The 24,121-nt window shown below is 55.8% G+C and overlaps 1 protein-coding gene across 1 annotated transcript in view; it reads right to left on the bottom strand.

Annotated features, from left to right (window-relative positions):
• The window catches only part of SCARA5 (scavenger receptor class A member 5), a 37,274-nt gene extending 13,265 nt beyond the window's left edge, over positions 1–24,009 (bottom strand). Inside the window, exons 1-6 of the mRNA XM_062573336.1 lie at positions 23,824–24,009; positions 22,347–22,465; positions 20,971–21,099; positions 14,625–15,299; positions 8,109–8,189; positions 4,757–4,855 (exon numbers count right to left, since the gene is read on the bottom strand). Of these exons, the coding sequence (XP_062429320.1) occupies positions 4,757–4,855; positions 8,109–8,189; positions 14,625–15,299; positions 20,971–21,099; positions 22,347–22,458 (1,096 nt within the window). The 5' untranslated portion in view covers positions 22,459–22,465; positions 23,824–24,009. The remainder of the gene's footprint in view (positions 1–4,756; positions 4,856–8,108; positions 8,190–14,624; positions 15,300–20,970; positions 21,100–22,346; positions 22,466–23,823) is intronic.
• Positions 24,010–24,121: the final 112 nt, after the last annotated feature.

The following is a 24,121-nucleotide window of genomic DNA, read 5'->3' as shown; positions in this document are numbered from 1 at the left end:
TGAAAACAGGAAGACTTTAAAGGTGCTTTGCGCGATGTACCTTGGACGTTATTTGCTGCTCCCTTCTTAATGCAGAGGTAACCTTGCATGACTGCTTGCACGCAGAAATGTGCTCTGTTTGCAGCAACATGCAAGAAAATTCCTTCTTACCTGCACGCGGGATTTAGGAAGTGGATTTCTCTCATTGGCCGTGAATTCATTTATAGGTGAATCACTGCAGGGGCTAATTCACTGCTGTTTCCTCGTAAATGTGTTCCCCATACAACGGTCCCCGAGGAAGGGTAAAGCAGGCTGATTTACAGTCACTTTCAATAATAATTTTCCCCATTTGGAAACAAGGAAAATAATACTTTTCTGGGGTAATTCTGAAGGATGGGATGAAGGATAAGAAAACAGCAAAATGGAAAACGATGGGGAACGGCTGCTCCGTCGCGGAGAGGAAGAGCAGCAGCAGCCCCGCGGGGGAGGCGAGAGGGCGGCTGCACAGCGGTCAACGCTAGACCGGGTCGACCGTCCCTGTAAGCGAACCCAGACCTGCCAGAAACGCTCCCGCGGGGCTGTCGGGACCTGCAGCAACGGGATTTCCTGCGAGGAGGCTCCTCCGCCTTGACGTCCCTTCCCCCCGAAGAGGCTGCATTTCCCAGCGAGCTGATGGTTACTGTAGACTCAGAAGAAAGCCGGTGCAGAAGTGTAAGACTGGTGCTGCAGGAAAACAGGCCTTTCCCTAAAGCCGGGGCTTGGACCAGTGCCTCGCTTCGGGTCTGTTTCCTATAAATTGCAGAGAATCCCATAAACCATAGAAATTCAGTGCTTGCTGCCAGAGCGTTTCGCTATTTATTGGAGACCGGTTGAGATGAAGCCCCTTTAGCCGAGCACCCCTGACCTCAGGGAGCTGGAATAGGGAGGCTGTGATTTGGGAGCCGGGGCTCACTTGGGATGAGACATGTCCAACCCTGGTCTTTTCTGGCTGTCTTTGTCCAAGTAGGTTAAAAAGGCAACGTGAAGGGAAGGTCCCCCTGATGCAGACGGCGCTGGTGGGACCAGCAGCAAACACGACTGGGAGGAAGATTGCAAATGTTGCCCAGTCACTGGGCTAGCGGCTGGAGACAGTGCAGGCGGCCAAGGAGGAGCGAGGGAGCTGATGTGCTCCCAGACCCTTGCAGGGACGTGGGTCTTGGAGGGGCTCTGTCCTTGTGGTCTAGGCAGTTCCCAGCTTGAAGCATGACTTCATCAACGTCCTCCATCCCGAAGAGACATCTCCTCCCAGGGTCATTTTGCTGGGCAAATCTGGTGTCAGGGTTTGGTCCTGATGAGCCTCTCATCTCGAGAGACTGATGTTTATGAGGCCAAGGCCTCCGGCGCTTCCTGACACACGCACGGGCACTGGTGCTCAGGGAGAAACAAAAATGCACTTAACAACCCGCTTCAAGGGGGAGAGGAGGAGTGTTTGGCTGGGCCTGAAGTACAGTTTAAGTCGCCCATGCTTCTCAGTACAATTTCCTTGTCAAATCATTGCTTGGCATCAGCCAGTGAGAAAAGCCTACCTTCCTCTGCTCCAAGGAAAGAAAGGAAACCACAGACCCAAAGTACACTGTGGTTTTGGTTGGCGAATCTCAGCGCAGCAGTTGTTTGATTTGCTGCCAGGAACATCTTAGCCACTGATTGCTTGCGGAGTCACCACCTCCCTCGCATTAGCGCAAGGCTCTGTAGCGCTCATGGATTTGCAAGGCTCTTGCCAGAGTCCATTTCAAGGGAGTTTTATGACCTCCTGCAAAACCAGGCCAGAGGTTTTTACCCCATAGCTCTTAGCTTCTGCCTTAGCTCTTCACGGCTTGGAAAGAGTCCTGCACCTGGGACACTCATATCATTACCGGGAAACTGCAATCTTAAGGGCTGGACTTGTCTCCAAAAAGGCGGAGAGGTGGTATTGGAAAGCAGCAAAACAGACTTGAAATACTGCAGTTTCTCTGTTCTCTCACCCTCACAGCATGTGCCATGTAAGGCTCTTTGCTCTGACAGTGACCTCCACTTTGGTTAGCACGAGGCAGATGCAGACTGGGAGCCAAGGCTCCATCAGCTCAGAAACACTAGGTTTCCTTCCGCCGCATGAGAAGGGGCAATGGAAAAAGCAACTTGCAGCACTGAGTGCTTCTAGACCACAGAGCACTGCACAAATATCATCTAACCAGCTGTGTGGCCTGGAGAGCCATCTCCCATCAGTAAATGGGTGTTGGAAGGCCAGCTAATGTCCGGGCTGGGATGACCAGGAGACCGATGGGACAAATAGAGCTGTCATGTCAGTAAGCCAGGTGATTACAGCAGTAATGGCTCAAGGGAAATAGGATCAGTCATTAGCGGGAGTGATGATAATTCCTCCTGAAACCCCTCCAGCACTGTAGAAATGTTTGGTATGAGAAGAACGAGGTGAATAGTGGAGGCTGCCATCAGAGCTGTTGGTGAGAACCAGGAATGCATCTTGCTCGTGTTTCACTGCTGTTCGATGGCATGGACTGCAATGCAGCCCAGCCTGGTCTGGAACAGAGCTTCCCATCTGGAGGACACCGAGCTCCTGGCATCTCCCATGCTGCAGAGCAGCACGGGGGCCAGAAAGCATCTAAATCTCAGACACTGACAATCTGCCGGCTGGATGCAGCTGGGCTGCAGATGGGAGAAGGCTGCTGCATAACACAGCCGCTCCTCATCACACAACCCAGAACATGTGCTGCATTGCTTGAGACCTCCGTTCTGCAAACCCACCCCATACCCTACCTTCTCACCCGCCTCTGCTGCAAGGATGCAACTCTGCTGCGAACCATGCCAGCCCTCTGCAACGGTAGACAGAGCAATGCCTCTTTGCTGTGGCAGTGCCCTCAGCCTCCTTGGACCACTGAAGGGGGACACGAGCCAGGCAAAGGGAAGGAGTCCCCAGAATTAGCCCCTGTTGCCTGCTGAATGTGAACACAGCACGCAAAGCTGAGTCAGCTAGACTGGGATGTGCTAAGTAACAGAGATTAGAGTTGGAGAAGAACTAATGCACACCGCATCGCTGGGTTAAGAGCTCGTGCTAATTCTACAAAAGAGCATCTTGCCTTGAGCTGCATCTCCGAGAGCTTTACTTTGCTCTCATGCTAAGTAGGGCTGCCACTGGAAGTGTCTCTTCTCCTACATCTCCTTTCCACCTGGAGCTAAAGCTTTCTGGGTCTGTACGTTCAGGAACTGGCACTGTGGGAGGGGGAGACATGTCCCTAGGAAAGGTCCTTTGCACAAAGACACTACAAAATGCAGAAAGGGTGGACAAGCTGGTCCTGCTCCTAGGGCGCAATAAGGCTTTTGGTTAGCATGCCTGGTGCAAGAGGTGATAGACACAGCTTTGGCTAGCCACAAAAGAAGGAGGGACGATGAGGCTGGAGGTCTCCTCTGGATCCCTGCCTCTGGCAGTGACCGACACCAAACACTTCAGAGGATGTACAGGAAAACTGGAAGCTAACTCTCTGACCATCTTTTCAGTGTGATGCCGAGTTAGCAGATATAGGAGAGAGATGTGTTTGAAGAGGACATTTTCCTTTAGCTTTCACACGTGCAATTCATCGGAAGAACTCACTGTGTAGTACCGTCAAAAGCAAGAGGTTGTAAGACGTGTAACATACGGGACCTCCACACGAAGGGCCAACAGCGCCCACATTCCCAGAGCTCAGGGCGTTATTCCAGGCACGCTCATGGGCCCATACTTCCCTTTTCCCTGACCACTGTCACACATCCACCGGGGCCAGTGTGGCCATGTCCCAGGTCAACATCATGCACAAGCAAGAGATGAGGAAACGCGGACAGACGTACAGCTTTCTGCTGCGTGAGCTACTTGAAGTCACGGCACTTCCCAACTTCTCTACCGCTGTGCACCCAGCTGTCCGCAGAAGGGGCTCCCAGTCGCCGGGGCAGACTGCACGCACACACACTGCTCTGCCCAGGGAGGCACCACTTCTGCTGGGCCGGGCGCTTCCTGCCTCCCCCACGCTTCCGCCGCCCAAGGCGTTTTGAGGTAAAAAAAGTGTGCTTTGGAAACTGATTCTGTTTTAAGTCATAGCATGGAGCTTCTTTTAGAAGGTCTCCTGGGACTAATCTGTCCTGCTAAATAGGTGTCCAGACATTTTCTGCACCCAGAACTTTTCTCTGCTCTTAACCTGGGTGTGGTGAGGCACTGCAAAACCACAGGGAGCCAGAAAGGGTGACCAGAAATCTAAAGTCTGAACTCCATAATGTCGCTAAAACCCTAGCCAAGCCACATGTGGGAGGGTGGGAAGGCAGCCTGGCAGGTCCTCACACGACCTTGAAGGAGCCAGCCCCCAGCCCAGACAGCGCTGCCACCCATGCCAGGCCCTGGCCAAGCCTCCCTATGCTGCAGGAGCCATGGTCTCCTAGACTACAGCTGGCTGGAGCATGACCTTAACTGTCTTAACCTTCTGCCTCCAAGCTTTGTACTCTCTCCACCATTGTCCGTTGGTGGAGAGGACTCAGTGGAGAGGTCATTCATGCACAAGAGCAAGTAGGCACACTCCAAGCTCAACAAGATTTCCACTCTGCCCAGGAGGCTCCAGGTGCGTCACAAGCAGTGCAGATGGGCCCTGGGCCCTGTCACTCTCACACCACAGACCAGTGCCTCTGCCTTCTTGATGCTGGTCTCCAGAGCCAGCTTGTTGCAGGAAGCCCAGCTGGAACCAATGACCCACCCAGGAGCTTGTGCACTGAGGTTGGTCCTTACCTCTGAATCCCCGCAACCCTGCTGGACCTGGAGGGCCAAGATCTCCTTTGTCCCCTTTCAAGCCACGTGGTCCTGGTGGTCCTCTCTCCCCGGGTAGCCCTGGAGTAGGGACAAAGAAACAAAACAGTCCTATCGCAGTGGGAACCTACATAAACCAGCTTTAAACACACACGCACACAAACACACATGCACACAGACACACGTGTTGCTTGCCAGCAGAAATGCTAGTTGGTCTGTGGTTCTTTGTCAGCAGTCAAGGATCATCAGAAGGACACACCTGAGAGTTTAACCTGTATTTTCTTTCTGTATCTGCACCTAGATAAAGGATGGATTTAAGTTGGAGAAGGACTGGTGCTGATAAAGCTCTGAGCATCTTAGGTCTCAGAGCAATGTGACAGCCAGGCCCCAAGATTGGAGAGCAAGGAATGAGATGGAGGAGCCAGGGGTGATGAAGACCACATGGAGCTGTAAGGTGCCATGGAAAGAACGGGGGTTGTGCACCCCTTGCATCCGTTCATATTAGCCAAGCGGGATGCATGAGCAGTGGCTGCCCTGCAGCATGGACCCCCAACTGTGACCTGAGCCCAGGCCAGATGAAAAACTCGCTGGGGAGAAATCCTCAGTGAGAGCACAGCTCCTCCAGCATCCAAGCTCAGCCCTCTGCCTGGCACGATGCTGCTGATCTCCCATGCCCACATCCGGGGGTAGAAGGAGATCTGAGTTCCCCTTGCACTGAGCTTCGTGTCCCTCCTGAACTGGGCTTTTCCAGTCTAAGTCAATATTTTCCTGTGATTTGAATCAGATCCTTCCACCATCTACAATGCAAGTGCTGTACAGCCACAAGAGCCAGGTCTTCTCCATCTCATCTGCTTCAAGTCAGGTCCCTTGGGGAAAAGCACCTCCGGAGCAGAGGGCTGTGCACCCCGCTTGCCAAGGGTCACTCTGTACATGGACACATTTCTTCCCTTGAGGCTGAGCTCTGCAGCCAAAGCAGTCAAGAGGAATTTGGGCACCAGTTCCAGTGGACACAGTCTGGGGCTTAACCCTTCCTCTGCTGCATTCAGCTAACGCCTTGCCTCCTTCTAGGGGGGGAGTGCGGTGTCAGGGCCAGATTCGTATTTGGGTGGAAGACCCAGGGGAAGGAAGGAAGCACAGAGAGGCCCATCTATTATGTGAAAGGGAATGCAGCTTTATGGGATATGCTTGAAAATGCTGGCCACGTCTGAACCTGAGCCTCCTGAACCCAAAGTGCTGGTGTTGTGACCTCGTCTGGAAAAGCACCAGGGAAAGCAAGAAGGACAAGGCGCTAGAAATCATGGTTGTTTTGGCAACTTTTCCCATAGGTGAACCCTCCAGGGATTGTTTGGGGTTTTGGGGTTTTTGTTTAAACAAAAAAAAACAAAAAAAAAACAAAAAAAAAAAAAAAAAAAAAAAAAAAAGAAAAAAGGAAAGAAACCAGACGATGTATTTCTGATGCTTATTACACCCAAGAAAATGAGCCATGAATCTGTCAACGCAAATAAAATAGCCGTCTGTGAAAAGAGCACGGGCAGCCTGCGCTGACAAGGGCTTTCAGAGAGCGATCAGGTTTCCCAGCTGCCTTGGCCAAACTTGGACGGTCCTGCCATCCTCCTGGGAGCAAGGGAGAAGGGGGCACCAGAAGTGTGTGCGTTTCATACCAGCCCAGTACTGGCAGTTCGGATCCAGGTGTTTGGGGACCTGAACCCACCTGCTCCAGCACCAACACCTCTACGCAGGTCACATCTTCACTGGTTAATTCATCAGTGCCAGGGTGGGATATTGCCCCACAGCACTCCATGGTGCTGCCTGTCAGGACTGGCATGGTTTAATTTTCTGGCGGAATATGAGGTTGATGATTAGATCTGGTGGCAGGCAAATTTCTTCTCTAGGATGTAAGAGGATGGAAAAGGAGGACTATGGCACCACATCCACCCCAGACAAGAAGGATCTTCAACTCAAGAGGAAAGAGCCTGTAGGGGATAGAAGCCACCAGACTGCAGAAGATCTTCACCAGAACGGGTCCTCCAGTAAGCTCTGCACTATGTCCAAGTGCTGGGTGTAAATCCAGTAGTTCCAGGTTTGGCTTAAAATGAGAAACAGGCTCAAGCTGAGCACTTATCCAGGGGCCAGGCATACCTAGAATATCTGTGGTCAGAGTTCACTTGGCCAGAGCCCTCGGCCTCAGCCGTAGGGGAATCCGAGCTTGTTCCTCCTGGCTTCTTCTGATGTGACAGAACAGATTTCTTGTTAGTCTGAAAAACATGTTTTCCTGGAGGTACGGGATTGTTGCTTCTTAAATTGAATTTCTCTTAAAAACAATGGTTTGAATTAAGAAGAAAAAATAATGCATTCTTGAAATTGAAGAAATAGCCTACCAAAACCTCAGCTTTCCCAACCTTGCTGATGACTGTAGTCCCCTCCCACAGGCTGGAAGGGCCCTGAGCTGGGTCTCTCCTCCCCATCTTTGGTTGCAGGCTGCTGGTGCCAAACCTCCCGGTGTCTTCTTGATGTGCTACGGCCAGCTTCAGCTCTGACATCAAAATCAACAAACATCAACCTTTGCTGAGTGGCTATTTCAAAGAAGCCTGCAGGCTGCTAATGGACTTGTGTAGCTCTCACTATCCTTCCAGTATTGGAGGGGGAAGGTAGGAGGCCAAGGGATAAGCTGGAAGATGAGAGAGACTTTTGCCCCTAAAGACCTGCATTTCTGCACCTGAGAAAGAGACAGTATGGTCCAAATAGGAGCTTCTCTAGACTTAGTGTCTCAGCCCTGGTGCTGTGTCAGCCCAGGCATTGCAGTACTGAGTACCACAGATTTGCCCTGCTAATGGTGGGAACACGGGGTGCACACCCCATGGCATGAAGGTCCATTCAAGAGGCATGAAGGTCCTCTTGAAGCCCATGATCTGGGATCACTCAAACCTTCCAAATATGGGACTTCAAGAAGGGGCAGCTGCTAAGCAGCCAGAGGAAGAGAGGAACTGCCACGCTGTATTGGAAATACAGATAAGCTGAGCTTAGGGTAGAAGTGGTGATCTCAGATGACAGACTGGTCTACAGGATGTGGGGGACACATCATAATTTGAGGTACTGAAGTGTGAAAGGAGGCCAAGAGACAGAGGAATCTATTGCAAAGAACAGCCCCAGCTGTCTGGCAGGTGATGAGACAGCAGGTTTATCCTAATACTATTTCATCTTTGCGCAATGCCAGCAAGGTCCCAGTGGTCAGACTGGGACCCTACAGAAGTCATTGGGAATGGTCCCGTTGACTCTGTACGCTTTGGGTCAAGCCTGGCTGGATTATCTGTACACTGGACATGTTGTTCCTTACCTCGCAGCCCAGGGAGGCCGGGAAGACCAGGTTCACCTTCCATTCCTTCATTGCCTTGGTCTCCTTTGGGTCCCGGAGGCCCTGAAATACAACGGGTACGGAGTGCAGTGATCCCCCCCCCTGCAGAACAGTCATCCAGCAGATGCACGCACACACGTATACACACACGCACAGACTCCTTCGCCGGCCGTTATTGTTTATCAGGTATCCAGGGGCCTCTAATAAACACAAATCTCCGCCACAGAGGAGCTAAGTGACAAAGAGGCAGTTTGCCAGGAGCTTTGCTCTGTGATCTGTGGATTTTAAAGGCCAAGAATGACTCTCCCGATTGCTGCCTTGCATGCCAGAAAACTTTACCCTGTAGTTCCTGTGATTCCACCTGAACGTGGCTCCAAAGGAAATTCCAGTTTCCTGGAATTTCCTCTTAACCAAAACCCATGACTTTTCCAAAGAAATTGCTTTAAGAAAAAGGAAATGCATTTTGGAAATACTGAGGTGAACCTTTAGGAGGGGATTTGCATCACAGAACTTATCATGGCTGGCTAATAACCCAGTCCAGAGCTAACCATCCAGAGCTGCTTCAGTGTAAACTGTCGTGACATTATTGTATATACAAGCAGAAAGCCCAAACTATAATATATTTATCGGCTTGAAAAGGGCCAGTTCCACAAAGCTGAAAACAATTAGGAACTAAATCAACTGGAAGAAAGAATATGAACAGAAAAAAATGACTCATGGGATCATATAAAATTGGGCAAAGAGAGGCCTTAAGGGGTCACTTGGTCTTTGTCCTACCAAGGCAGGATGATAATTGGAAACTTTTAAACACTGTTTTCCTAGAAATCAAAAAAGGCGTAAACTCACAGTCATGCAGAAAGCAAACAATTGGCCAGGGTTATGGACAAAGAGGTAATACAAAAGGATCAGGAAAGAAAGAGGGGGGAGGCTTAGCAGTACTAACAAATGAGTTATTAGGAACTGCAAATATCACCCATAAATTAAGAGCAGTGTTCTGTGGGTTCCTAAGAGATGAACCACAACAGGCTCAGGACATATCCCAAGCTGAACATGGTCGGAGGCTGGGAGAGGACTACTGGAAGATGTTCCACTCGCTTGCCCTGGTTTTACTCTTGGACTAGATGGACTAGGCTAGATGGATGGATGCACTAGACGTCCATCTCTGGGCTCTGAGAGGACGTGGGGCTTGGGACACCCTGGGGTGACCCTGCATGGTAGGTCTCATGTTCTGAGTTGCAGAAAATCAGTTAGCGAAACAAAAGGATGCTAAGAACAGTCAATACCCGGGAGAGCCAAGTACAATAAGGAGGCACTTCAGCATAGGAGCAAAAGGGACGATGCACTGCAGGGGACGCGACGTGGCCCTGGGTGGGAGCGGCAGAATTGTCAGTGGTGGAGCAGGTTCAGCGATGCACAATTCAATGTTCAGCCGATGTCAAATGGGGCCATGGGGCAGGAGCCAGGAGAAGTATGTGCTGCATAAAGCTGCTGCCATTGCTGATAAAATAGTTTTCATTCCCATAGTTTTACGAAGGGTGTTACACAACAGCCATGAACACCACACATGCTTAAATAAGCCTATCTGTGTTAGCTGCTCCTTGGAGTCCGAAAAACTGAATGAATAGACAAATAAATAATAGGAAGCATATGATTACATAAATAGATGGTGTTAAGTACTCTCATTGATTTTCAGTGTCCCGAAAGGCCAAGAGGGAGTTCAAATCATGCCAGTTTGTTAAAGAGAAAATGGAATAATGTGGGAATATGTTTAGTCTGCCCCACGCCACTCAATCCCATCTGAAATAAAGAGCTAATTCAGAATTTGGTAACGATTTCAAAGACGATACCATTAATTCCAGCCTGCGAGGCATTACAGAGCCCATCGAACCGGAGCAATATCCTCATAAAGGTGACGGTGAGCTTGATGGGTGGTAGCAGAGTGTCGGGACAGGGGCATCTCTGTGACACTAGGGTTTTCTTCTGGGGTGTCTCCAGCCCTACAGCCCCAGGTCTCCCAGGGCGAGGAGCGGAAACTTTGTAGGACCCAAACGTTCTCCTGGGTTTGGGTCAAGTTCTTCCTTTGCCAGCTGCAGCCCAGCAGAGCAAAGGTTGGGCTGTAAAAACCACTTAAACCTAACAGATGCTTTCTCATCACAAGCAAAACTAAAAGCAGCTCTGGAAATATCTCAGAAAAAAAGTCTTCTCCTTTCCAACCCTTACTTTGCCCTGAATATCCTTTCTGATTAAACACCCTTCTCTTCCCCAGGGCCAACAGCAACAGGACAGGAGCAAAGCTGTCGCAGACACCAGATGCCTTGCTCCCACACACACTGGCTCCAGCATGGCTGGGCTGGGCTCCCCTGAGCAGGGGCAGCTCCAAAGACTTCCATCTGCTCCGGTTTTATGGGCACACTGGGAAGTAACCCACACAAAGGCCCCACACCTCATTTCCATTAACGCTGGGGACGTGGGAGTTGCCTGCCCTGGGCATATCCCAGAGGGGTTTGGAGTTGTCCTCCCTCCTTAAAATCAGCCCCGACCATCTCAGGTTGCAGATTCCCTCTCCAGAGACGCTGTCTCATTCGACAAGCGAAACCACATCAGCCGCCCTCCAAACAGCAGCCCAATGTCAAGGCGAGCCCACGGCACCGGAGCGGAGGCTGCTCCAGCGCTGCCTGCAGAGCCCCATTAGCTCTGCACCCTTCCGCCCCGCACAGCAACCCCGGCAAGGGTGGAAAACCATCCCGCAGGGTGTCAGGGAGGCCAGGGGCATGTACAGGCTAAGAGGGGGACTAGACCTCACCGAGGACAAGGCTATGGATAACTCAATCTCTTCTGCTCACAGAGCGCTGAAGAGTGGGAGAGTAAAGCCAGGGAAGAGACACGCTGGACTCGTCTCTTATTCCAGCATATATGCAGTCGAACAACAAACAGCAGAGATCTGACAGCCGGCCCCTCTTACGGGCCTCAAGGGCAGCAAACTTGGAAGCAAATGAGCAAAAAAGCTATTTTGTGGTCCGTAAGCCATCAGAGCATCTCCTCTTGGCTACAGCAGAGTGGCTCAATGAGCCATAGGGGAGCAGAGATGGTCCCATCCCTAGCTATACCCCGTGGCTGGGATGGGAGAGCAGGGAGAAGCTGGGATGAGGATGCAGGAGCACTGGGAGGGGTGGTTGGGAGAGGCTGCAGTCCGGAGACAAGGAAACATGACCAGCACTGCAGACACTTCGCCAAGCTGGTCCCCACCCCATCTCAGGCTGGAAAACGCCAACCCAGCTGCACCCCAGCTTCACTTTGCTGACTGCACTGGGCTGGGCTGCATGCTACGTTTGCTGCTGCTCCCTTGGGAGCAGCACAGGAGAAAAGCCATTCAAAACAGGCAGGACGTGGACTTTAGCAAAGCACAGAGCTCTGAAGTCCAGATGGGACTTTGCAATCACCCCACCAGACCTGCTGTGTGGTGCAAGCCAGCACATCCCACCCAGTGAGTTGTGCAAGGGACTCCGGACAGGCGGCCTGAGCTGCAGCAGATTTTGGGCACCCTCCCTCCTGCTGACACAGTTACTTAAGATCCAGATTCCCGCTCTGTGCTGCAAGGCTGAGCCCCCTCCGAGATGCACAAGGTGCTTGGCATGGCCAGCTGCGAGCTGGGGTGAGACCCCAGCCACCCACGTGCATCGAGTCCTCCCTGGCCTCTGCTGGAGACGATCCCAGTCCCCATATCCCCAGGACCTCCCCAGGCAGCCTTCATCACACAAAACGGCCTTGAGAAGCCAGAGCCCAGGGTAGTCTCCGGGGAGGGAAATGCACCACCCAGGCAGGCAGCCCCACACCTCCCTGCTCCGTGCCAATCCGTCTGGGAGCACGGCTGGCTCAGCTGGGAGCACGTGGAGCTGGGAATAAAGCCCCTTCCTGGAAGGTGGGTTGGCCAGATAGGCATAAGGCTCATAAACTGTCCAGCCGCCTGACCCATCGCTGCCAAGAGCGAGCGCGAAGGGAGAAAGGACGGGGAGAGGAAAAAGAGAAAGAGGGAAGTGGAGCAAGCACAGGTCGGGGCTGCCAGGAATGTGTCAGAGCGGCGACTCACAAATCAGGTGCCAGCCTATTCGGATGGATTTGGTTTGTTTTCTGTCCATGCTAATTGGAGCACCCTGGCGCAGGGGTGTCAGACCGTGACACGTGGACGGCTGTTGCCGTTCCTGAGGAGTCACAGCACAAATCCTCCTGCCCCTGTGGATTTATCTAAAGTTGCAAACCAGTTGGGAGTTTGGATGCAGTGTGGCTCCAGCAACCCTGAACCTGGCATCAGCAGCAAACGTCCCTCAGGGACCAGGGAAAATTATCCCAGGGTGCTGCTGGTGCCGGAGGACTCCAGGTGGCCAGCGTAGGTGAAGGCAGTTGCTGCAGTTCAGGATATGCAACCCGCAGCTGCCCAACAGGCAGTGCTTTGGTGTCCACTCCTCCGTCGCCTGTCTGGTGTTTCAGCTGGAAGCACCAGAGAAAGGTCTGCCTTGACTCAGAGGTTTGGTAGCAGAGCAATGTCTCATTGCAATGCTGTAGGTGTAAACAAATAGCCTGGAAGTGGGCCAAAAATTGCCCCCCAACATGCAGCTAGGCCTGGATGTGTCTGAAACTGCAGCAAGGACACATCACCGCTCTATTTCCAGAGCCCTAACGCAGCTTTCAGCACAGGGGCATCATTCCTGGGAGAGAAACTCATGGTGGTTCGGAGGCCCTGAGCCAGATGTGGTGGTCATGGGCAGGCAGCAGATGAAGCCGTGAGCTAGATGGACTGATGCTGCCCCACTTCACTGAGTAAGACCAAAGGGACTTCCCAAGCCACTGTGATCAAGCCATTGAATGTGTCCTGCATGGGTCTCAGCCAGGTGAAGAAGGCAGCATGTGGAAAAGGGCTTCCTTGAGCCTGTCTTTGGCTTGCTGCCTCCTTGATCTTCTGCCATAAGTCACAAGGATGCTCACAGTTTGGTGGGCTCCCATCACAGCCCTGCTCAGATGCCCTTTTCCTAAAGAGCCCAGCCCTTTCCCTCCCTCAGCATCCCCTGGAACCAGGTTGCTCCCACGGGCTGCAGGTCTCTTTGCTCTGCTGCTGGCTGTCAGAGGTCACTCTATCCATTGCACTTTTCCAGCCTCAGTCCTTTTTCCCTGCCCCACATCTGCCTCTTCTACTTTAGTATCTAAGACTCTTGAGGCAAAAAGCATCTGTTCCTTCATGGAGCACCTATCACAGAGGGGTCCTGATCTGACTGCTTCTCAGTCACATTAGACAACGGGACTGGGATCCATCACAGCAGACATGTCTCTCTCCAGTGCAGATATTCTCCATCTGAGCTGGTCACCTTTGAGCTCTCTATACCCAAGGAGATCTAATTTGTGCAGTTACTTGCTGCATGAGCTGTGCTGAGGTACGTGGACAAATGGTCTGTCTCAACTGTATGGCAACACTAACAAGATAGTAATGTTAAAAACAAGGAGAAATTCCTGATATCAGAAGAAGTAACGTCCAAGCAGCTGGCTCACCCTGACCATATAGTCACACTAATAAGATAATAATGTGAGAAACAGCTGGACATTATACATAATAAAAAAGGGGAGTAGGTGCTTAGCAGATTAGTGACTAAAGGGGGAATACCAAGGCAACCATGTCATAAACACCGAAAAAAAGATATCAGCAAAATTAGAGACTAGGGGCAAAGAGTAAACAGGGGTTGGCCTTTGTCTGGGAGGGGTTGAGGGTGGTAAAGGAGAAGAACATAGGAGTGAAAACATGGGGGAAAAAAAGGATAAGGTAGAGCAAATGATGTGATCAATAATTGAGGATATCTGCTGGGCAGCCCTCTGCTTGATCACTGCAGAAGAAACTCATTGCTTCTGCTGTACCCACATCTGGCTCACCTTCATGGTCAGGTGGGACCTGGCAAGGTTCTCCCTAGCATCAGTGAGGGAACCCTGGGAGATTTCTTCCTAATATTGACTGGTGAACATTTGGAGGGACCACCTAACATGTCACCCCTGCCTAACGCTTTAATAGACTAGACACTCACTTGCTACAAACAAAGTACAAGGTGCTGAAGACACCCGAACATTGCAGGCACCCAAATGTAGGTGCTTAGTGGGTTTAATACACCCCCCCAAAGACCCATGACATCCCCATAGGACAGCTACGTACAAGGGTCTGGGGAAAATCCAGCGCTGTCAGGACAGTAGCTGGAGGCAGGTGGGCTACCCTACAGTATCTCAAGTGATGCTGAACAGTCGGGTTTAGGTAGGTATACTCAGCCTACAAAGACAGAGGAGATGAAGCACTTGTCCCAGCAATAGCCAAGGATCCCATCACCCCACCAACTGCAGCTGCATGCCATGGGCCACTTTCTGTCACCCCTCAAATCACTGGAGACAACCCCTTCCTCACGCTTCACGCACAAGCTTGAGGCTTCATGCAGAGCAAGGGAGATGCTTACAAGAGAGTGCTCAGTTTACCTTGTATCACGGAGATGTTCTTTAGAGCAACTGAATGTTCCCAGTCCTTGAGCCGCAGGTCCTCTGTCACATTGTTGAGGATGGCCAGCTCATGCTTCAGCTGCTCTTCCATGGCTATATGGATGAGACGCATCTGCCGGGCATCTTCAGTGGCGTTGCTGATCAGCACCTGCAGGTCCTGGATGCGGGTGTGGTGGATGTTCACGTCATAGGAGAAGGTCCTGTTCATGGTGTCCACGGCCCCACTTGCCACTGTCACCTGATCACTCAGACTCTCCACCCTGCTGCTGAGGTGGGTCAGAAGGTGGTCGTGGTGCTGCAGTAGCAGCCGACTGCTGTTGCCTTCCACAGAGAGCTTGTATATCTCCTGCTGAGCTGTGTCACTCTGCTGAGTCAGACTGTCCCAGAGATTGGACACTGCCTTGTCAGTTTGGCTGGCCTGGGTCTGCAGGCTCCAGAGAAGCCCTTCCAGCTTCTGCAGTGATCCCGTCATGAGGAACAAGGAGTCCGAGTGGTTCTGCAGGAGGTCCTGGAGCCTCCAGATGTGATCCATCACATCCCCTTTCAGAGGTAGGTGCAGCAGCTTCAGCTGCATGTCCCGGAAACTCTCATTCAGGCGGTTCACGTTCCCCATCAGTGCCTTCAGGTCCTCAGGGGAAGTCTGTGGTCTGGAGACTGCAAGGGAAAGAGAAGAAGGGGACATCAGAAACAACTCCATGAAGATGAGAGGGCCCAGGCGAGACATGCAACCCTCTTTCCTCCCGAGGAGCACTTGGACATCCCCACTGTTCCTCCGTGCCTGGAGATGAAAGCTAAAGCTCTTTTGCAGATCCCCACAAATTCATCCCACTGGCCCCTCTTTGGCCCTGTGGTTTCCTGTGAGAACAAGGTTGGCTGCTGGGAGGGCTGGAGAAGGAGGTGGCTGCACAGGTACCTTGCTCAGGACGGACAATAAAGGCTCGCAGCAGTTCTGGATTTCAGGGTAGCTCTGCGCACGCGGGAAGGGCTTTGCCAGAGAGGTCTGGCAGGCCGTGAACCTGGGTGTGATGCTACGAAGCTCTGCACTGTGGCTTTGTCTGGACTGCCTTTGCCTTTGGTTAGCCTATTGGCTGCTAAAAGTCTCCACTTCCCTTTCCTGAAAACAGACCTAAAAACTGCACGCTCAAACTCCTCTTTTTTTTTTTTTTTTTGTCCTTTTCTTCCTTTTTTTTTTTAACCCACTGAGATTTTAATTGCTTAACAATCAGGTTTCCCTTCTGGCCACTAACTCCGGCCTGAGCTGCATCCTTTACTCCATAATTAACACCAGCAGGTTGGCTTAGCGGGTCTCTGCGGCTCCGGGTGCGGTTTGCAGAGCTGTGGCGAGCTCCCAAGCACCACACCATGGGCGCTGTCCACCCTCTCGCACAAGAAGGAAGAAAACCCACCCCAGCTCGGGAGCTCCAGCTGCCTCCATGCCCTGTACCTCCCTGCTCTCCATCACGGGTCCTGCTGGGTCTTGGCCACTGGAGATGCATGCAGGGCCACCAAATGAACGCAGAGCAGCATGACACCACACTGCAAACGCTGGGGCTTGTGGCACTGCACCCTACAGCACACTCAAATTGAAAACCAGCTTGTGGCCGGTCTTGCCCAGGGGAGGGAAGTGCAGAGCCTGCCTGGGACCCAGGCAGAGAATATCATGTTCTCCCTCCGCTTTGCGTTGACTGTGCGTCTCCAACGTGGTCCCAGGGCGAGGGACTCGAAGCCAAATCCATCTGAACAATAAGAATAAAAACCTCACCATTGTCCTCCAAGCGGCGGTTGGGCTTCACCTGGCACCATGCCCCGGGCTGGCCTGGGACCGGCCTGGTAGCTGCCCCCCTCCTTTCCAAGGAGGAGAAACCCAGCAAGGACATTTGGTTTGCATTAAGATCGCAGGAGTAAATATACGGTGAGAGAAGACATGCACACGCGAGGACTCCAGCGCTCTGTGGGGCGCCTGGCTGAGGTCCACCACCAGCAATAGCATGAGGTGTCTGAGAGGGCACTTAATGGACTGAACCGATGCAGGGGGGTGGACCGTACCCTGGACGCTCTTCTGCAAGAACAGGAAGGAAAGAAATCTGCAGTTACATCTGGGCTCTGCTGGGCCTGTGCTGGGGAAAATCCAGCCCCTCCAGGATAGTAGCTGGAGGCAGGTAGGCTGGCCTACAGTATCTCAAGTGAGCAGGACAGTTGGGTTTGGGTAGGTATACCAAGCCTATAAAGATAGGGGAGATGAAACACTTGTTCCAGCAATAGCCAAGGATCCCACTGCTCCATCAGCTGCAACATATGTCAGGAGAGCCTTGCTCTGGAAGGTTTATAGCTCAGCAAGACATGCCAGAGGAAGGGTGGGAGAAGAGGGAGAGTGTCTGCCCCTCTTACCCATTGGGAGCTGAGAAAGACACTAGAGACTTGCCCAAGGTCAGCCAAGGAGGAAACAGCTGGGAAGGAAAGACCTGGAGAAAAGCTGCTGTGGGACTGGCTGGGGTGTGGGTACCACCACCATCCACATGGACCCAGGGGGTGCAAAGATGCTCCTTCAAATCTTCCAGACCCAGCATGCCTGTGATGGACACCCAGGCACACACACAACCAAGTTGCAGGTGGCTTTCTTGCAACTGAATCGAGGAGCAAAACAGTCCCAAGCGGCCATCATATGTGGAAACAACCTAGAAATCAGGTCCTGCTGGGGCTGAGGAGGCAGAGGCAGGTCCCATACTTTGCATCCGTGGTTATCTGCAAAGCCTGTGGAGTTCTGCAATTTCACATAAACCATCTCCTACAGCTTCATCTCAGCATCCCCGCTGCTCTGCTCCACCCAGCGCTGGCCCTGCAGCCAGAGCGTTAAGAGCGGACCCGCAGATCCCGAGCCAAGGCTGTTCCTCGGCCAAAAACACCCTGGGAGACTTCCAAGGAGTACAAGCACCTCCGCGAAGGCAGGCTGGCCTGCGCGTGCAGGGGTAACAACAACTCTCCTGTCCCCCAAACGCTGGCTCCCGCTGCCCACGGCGGGTGCATCCTGCTGTGAGGTCCCACGCATGGGATCGGCGCGGCGTGGCACGCATGCGCACAGCGCCCACATGCAGGTGCACACACACGCATGTGCATGCGCACACGCGGACCGTGCACGCATGCACACAGCACGGATGCAGGCACACAACCGATACGCGCGTGCATGCGTGCGCAGAGCAGAGGTGCAGGTACAGGCACGCACATGTGTGTATACATGCAAGCACACAGCACATACATGCAAGCACATAGCACATACACGCAAGCACACACACAAAAGAGAGCCACACACTGTGCCACGGACACCCAGCCCGCCGCTAGCTGCGGCAGGAGGCCTGGCAGAGCTCGCGGTGAGCTAACAGTCCCAGAAGAGCCCAGCGGGGCAGCGGTTCCCTCCCTGCTTTTGTGTTTTGGGGACATGTTGTCTGCTGGCTCCCTCCCCCGCCAGCTCCTGGCGGCCTGGGCGCTCGGGACTCTGCAGCGTGGTGACGGGGCGCGCAGAGCTGCGAGCCCCAAGCTCGCCGCGCCAAGCCCTGGTGTCCAGATCCCAAACCCCAGCAACATTCCCGTGACCCCCGTGCTCTGTGCTGGGCGCTTCCTGGAAAAAAGACTGGTCTGGAAGTAGCTGGCTGAGCAGGGGTGCAAGAAATGGCTGAAAACCCCCGAGTGGCCTGGAGCGAAGAGCTAGAGACCGACTGAGCACCTCTCCCAAAAAACACTAGTGGGCATCAAAGGAAGTCAGGCCCCCCCAGCTGCACACGCGTATTTGCGACCCAGGCGCATGCACGGGACCGCTGGCGCCCCGAGCCACGCGCGGGCGCACTGCAGAAGTTTGGGGTTTATCCTCGGAGGAGGGGAAGCGCTGCCGACAGCCTGGACCTGGGCACGAGACGGGGCTGCCGGCGCTGACCGTCCTCGCTCCGGTTTTCCTTCCCGCGGGGGAGCGTGACGGAGGCTGATCTCAAAACGCAACCGAATGACGTCCACACACGCAGCAGCAAAGTCCTTGGACAGGATTCCTGCTCGTCGACCCCGACGAAATAGCCCTCTGGATGCTGGGGCGGGCGAAGCAGGTTTGAAATGTCAGCCCTGACGAGCAGGAAAAGAGCCAGAGGTTGGGAAAAGCTGTGACGGGCAGATCAGGCCGGGTGGCTTTGCAGAGCGCGTCGCCTCCCCGCGGCATTTGCGAGGCGAACGGGGGAGCGTTTCGGGGCCGGGCTCGAACGAGCCGCGTCCCGTCGCTCTCCTCCGGCTCCAAGCGGGACCGGCGCTTCCCGCGTGTCCAAGGTGGGGCAAGGACTTTTCCCCTCGCTTTGCGCCCCTCGCTCCGCTCCGGCGCCCCGGCTCCTTCCAGCCGCCCGCGTCACCGGCCGGGGGTGGCTTCTGCCCCCGTCTGCGGGCGTTTCGCTCCTCCAATTAGCTGAGCGAAGCTGTTTCCGGAGGTCACTCCCCGGAGCGCGAACTCCAGTAAACTCGCAGCTTGCAAAACGCCGTCTTTTGGCCCGGCACGGGACTGGGAGGCGCCGGGGGGGCCGGCACGGCCGCTCTGCCCGGCCCTCCGGGAGCGGAGCCGTCAAAACCGCGGCTGCACCCGTGCCTGCGGGAGCGTGGGCACCTGCACGCACACAAGCGTGTTTCTGCGCGTGCATTTGCACACCTGCACGCGTCCCTGCGCGTGCGTTTGTGGATTCACTCCGCTTCCCGGGGGAGGAAGGCGGCCGCGAGGTCCGGGCCACGGGGCAGAGCGGGGTGGAGGGGGCCACGGGGCAGAGCGGGGCGGAGGGGGCCATCCAAGAGAAAATGCCTCCGGCAGGCGACTCTCCCGCTAACGGGCCCTGGAGGAGAGGGCCTGGCCGGCCGCCAGCCGAGCAGGCTCCCGGGGCCCCGCTCCACCCCCTGCATCATCACTTCTTTAACGGCCTTAACGGAGACATCGCTTTTCCTGGGCCAGCAGGATTTTCAAGCGAACCAGCCTCCGCTGCCGCTGGAGCTTCGCTCCGACTCCTCGGTCCCTCGCGCGCTCCGGCGAGGGGACGCCCGGCGAGCCCGGGCGGCTTTGCAGGGCCGGCTCCGGGCTTCCAGCCCCCGGGAGCCCGAAACAGCCGAACCCGGGGCTAAGCTGGAGGAGAGAGACGTAGAAAGAGCAGTAACGAAAGAGATGATGTTCTCTTCATTTTCCTGCTTTCCTCTCCAAGATTTTCAGCCGTAATTGGGAGAATTGGGCACTTTTTCCTGTTTTTTTTTTCCTCCTTTTTTTTCCTTTAATTGAAGCATAAAAGCTGAAATTCTGCCAGTCCTGGGACTCTGGGAGGGGAGGCTTTGGAGAAGGTTGCCCGGTCCCGTGGGGCTCAGCTCTTCCTGCCACCACTGGGTGCCAAAACCTCGTCGCCGCTATTGCTGGAGCCGCTTTTGGGCAAGCAGCTGCAGCCCGGCGCGGTTCACGGCACCGCTCGCTCCGGGCTTTCTCCGGCCAACAACAACATTCAAACAATGCGAAACGGGGAATAAATAAGGAGAGGCTTCCGAAGCCCAGCCAGCCTCCTCCGGCCCGTCTCCGGCGCGAGGAAAGCCGAACCTGCCCCTCGCGAGGCGGCGGGCTGCGCTCGCGGAGCGGCCGTTCCCGCGGCTGCCAGCGCGGAGCGAAGCGCCGGACCCGCCAGGCTCCTCCGCGGCCGGCGGCGGGGAGCACCCAGAATGCTGCCCAGGAGACACGTGAATACCTAGAAAACTGCTTTCTGCTGCTCCGCGAACGGCCGAGGGTCCCTGCGGCTGGAGGACGGCTTCCCGGCGAAGGGCTACGGGTGAGGGGGGAGCCCTCCCCTCACCCGAGCTGCCCCCGGGGCCGGCGCTGCCCTTCTCGCACGCGCTCTCGCTGCTGCCCGGTGCTTCCTCCCAGCCCACGCTGCGACCGCGCGGCACCTCCGGCCTTAAAGGCTAAGGCACGTAATGCAACGCAACACCCAGAGCGTGCAATTCAAATGCAACATCCAGAGCCCGTGCAACTGCCCCGCACCGCTTCTAAAGGTTGGGAGCAGCTGCTGTGCACCAACAGGCTGCAAAACGAAGCGGGGTTTGGCCCTCAGCAACGTTGCCGTGGGTATTTTCCTCCTGTGGCTGGTCAGGAAACTGCCCCGAGCAGCCGCTAAAGCGGTTGAAACGAGGTCCTGGGGACAGACCAGGCTCGTTGTGCATCTATCCAGCAGCTCACGGATCCAGGACCCCCTTGGAGCCTGGCTCACACCGTGTCCCACCCGTGGCATGGGGACGCTCGGAGCATCGTGCCGGTGATGGCTCCCAGCTCGGCCCTTACCTGCGAGGATGAAGACTCCGACGAGGATGAGGAAGACAAGGAGGTAGAGCCCCACCACGGCATACTTCAGCGCTGCCAGGGAGCCCAGCCGGCCGCAGCGCCCGGCCGCTTTCATCCTCCTGCCGGGACCTGAGGGACGGGAGCGGGCGGTCAGGAGAGCATCTCCCCCTCGCCGAGCCCGCGTCCAGGGCTGGACCCCGGCGCCAGCGGGACCCAGCTCCTCTTCCCTCCCTCCGTGATGCCCAATCCAGGAGCCTGCTGCAGAGGCCAGGGCAGGCTCTCTCCCGCTTTCTGCCTCAGTTTCCCCAGTTGCCAAAGGGGCCTGGTGATCCCGGCCTGCCACATGTGCAGGGAGGTGGAATCTCAGTGGACCGTGGTCATAGGTGGGACCTCTGCACGGAGGTGACCCCGGAGTGGGGCATCCCAGAGCTCCTGGGCACCCCCATACCATTGCTTCCCTTTGGCCGAGGGGAAACTGAGGCATGAGGCTCCAGCTCTGCCCTTCCCTGGCCACCGAGACCTGGCAACTTTGTGCCAGCTCAGCTAGCGCTGCCCGGCTTCACCCCTTCACGCTGCCGGACCCGAAAGGGCTCCGGTGCGGCATTGGCGCAAGGTGGAGGAGCACGGCCCGAGGTTCCCATCCCCTCGCTCCCGCGTCTGTCCGTCCGTCCATCCGTCCCCCCCCCCATGGCACCATGCGGCTTGCTACCCGCCCGCCGTTCCCGTTTGCCACCACTGGCCAAACAGATGGAGCTGATGGGTTTTCGTGATGAGCAAAGCCGCAATATTTTTCTGACATTAACACTTATATCAGGTCCTGGGAGACTCCGGGAGGAGCTGGCACCGGGCCTCGAACCACCCACTCCTCTCGGCCAGCGCTCGCCGCCTCTCCGGAGAGCGGGAGGGATCGCGGCTGCGTCAGCCAGGGCTTCGCCGCAGCCCGGCTCTGGGACAGGATCCTGCCCGTAACCAAGGGGAAAAGCAAGATATTCCCCCCCCCCCGCCCGGCTTCCCTGCCCCTTCCCATGGCAGTGGGACACATGGGCTGCCCAGCCGCCAAGGAGACACCCAGCATCTCAACACCAGGATCTGTGGCCAGATTACAAGAGCTCCTGTTAGGACCAAGCACCTTGAAGGTCCTGTGGTGCCCTGGCCATGCTCAACCACTGGTCAGACCAGGAACGGTTGCAAGAGGAGAGGAGAAATCTCCCTGCAGCAGGATTCCTGGAGCTGCCCTCATCTCTGTTGCAGGCAAGGGCCATTCGGTCTCTGCTCACGAAACCCTCAGGTTCCCCTTCAGGGGGTCCCCAGGTTCCTGCCCCCATGTTCAAAGCCCCCAGCACTGAGCATCTCCGAGCAGGAGGACCCAGACTCACCGTCCTCACAAAGGTTCAGCTTGGAGAGGTTCCTTCCCTCGAAGGGCTCCTCGAAGATGGAGCTGTTCTCCCTCTCACTGAAGGTGTGAAGATACATGGCCTTGTTCTCCATCTTCCCACTGCCAGCAAAGCAGAACAGGTACATGAGAAGATGCTTGGCAGCTAGGAGAAATGCTGATGATGCAGGAGCCCAGCCCCATCTAGTCCTCAGCTGTGCACAGCCTGGGCACCCTGACCCAGGACGGTCTGGTGCAGAGGACATGGACTTGCCACCAAAGGAGTCCTCTGCTCTCCTGTGGCAAAGGTGGCTGCTACATCTCAGCATGTGCCAGTCATCCTGGAGGGGTTGAGGGGCCACCACCTGCTGCTCCTGACCTGCTTGCCACCAACACAGACCCCTTGTTCCTGGGCAATCTGCAGCAACGTGCAGCCTACTGGCTCCCTGCTCCAGCCATGCCCTGGATGTCTGTCCTGCTCCAAGGCTGGACAGGGAGACTGTGGCTCGGTCCATGCATGCAAGCTCTTCCCAGGACCTGATCCATTCTTGGGGCTTGAGGTCCCCCGACCCACACCACCTCGAGAGGTGCTCATGATGCCCCAGCGTGCTGGGTTTAAGACAAGCCAGTTCTTCCCCTTTGGAGACCGAGGACCCAATTCTGTTGTCACAGCAGGATCTGATCTCCGATATGGACAGCTGAGCTCAGCTGGTCACAGCTGTCCTTGCTTTTAGGGAATGGTCAGTCCTGCTAAGGTTATGCCCCTGCTGCCACCGAGGTTTTACAACGTACAGAAACTCCTGCAGGGAACCAGCCTCCAGCCCCCTCACCCCAGCAGGGCTCTGGCATGGAAGGAGTTAAAAGAAGTGACCTGCAGGCCTTGCCAGGTGGGATCTGCCGAGCACTCCCCAAACTCCTGTCTGCACACCCTTGGCCAGCTGGCTGGCTGCAGCGCGGCCGCAGGAGATCCTCTCCTCGCCCCGGCCACCCCTCGCTGTCAGCACATCTGGATCTGGCACGCTGCCTCCCGAGGGGTCTCTGCGCCTCCCAGCCAAGAGCAGCCCCGCTCGGAGCAGGGGGAGCCGGGGGGGGTCCCCAGTGCAGGTGCTCCCAGGGGTGCTCTGGTTGGGGGGCACGGGGCAGTGGGGAGCCTCCCCCCCCCCCGAGCAGCTCCGAGCTGCTCGTGGATCTCAGAGCGCTGTATAAACGCTGCGGAGCCAAAGTTTGTTGCCCAGGCTGGACACCCCCCCCCCCGCCCCGGCCGCCCCACACCGCGGGGCTGCGGGGCAGAGCCGGCGCCGGGATGCTCCGCGGCGGCGGGGGGAGAGAGCGGCCCGGGGGCCCCGGCAGCCGGCGGGCGCCCGCGCCCCACCGCAGCGCCCCTCCCCTCCAGCCCCATTGCACGCTGCCCCCCCCCCCCCAAAAAAAAAAAAAAAAAATCTAAAAAACCTCGCAATCTGCGCCGCCGCGGAGCGACTCACCTGCGGGACCAGGCTGCTGCCGTCTCGCCTCCCTCTCCGGAGCGCCGGGCTGCAGCGGGGGGCGGCGGAGGGGAGGGGAGGGGTCGGGGGGGCAGCAGAGCCCGCGGCCCCCTCCCATGGAGGTGCCCGGGCCGCCGGGGGGAGGCTGCGCGGAGCCGGCGTGTGAGCGCCGCTGCGCCCCGCCGGCAGCTTTATGCAGGCGGCGGGGAGCGGGCCGGGCTCCGCACGCCCTCTGCCGCCCGGCCCGGCCCAGCCCGGCCCGGCCCGGCCCGGCCCGGCCCGGCCCGGCCCAGCGCGG

The sequence above is a fragment of the Rhea pennata genome, chromosome 3, assembly GCF_028389875.1.
Source record: "Rhea pennata isolate bPtePen1 chromosome 3, bPtePen1.pri, whole genome shotgun sequence".
Classification (NCBI taxonomy): domain Eukaryota; kingdom Metazoa; phylum Chordata; class Aves; order Rheiformes; family Rheidae; genus Rhea; species Rhea pennata.
This window is presented reverse-complemented; position numbering and strand designations above follow the sequence as displayed.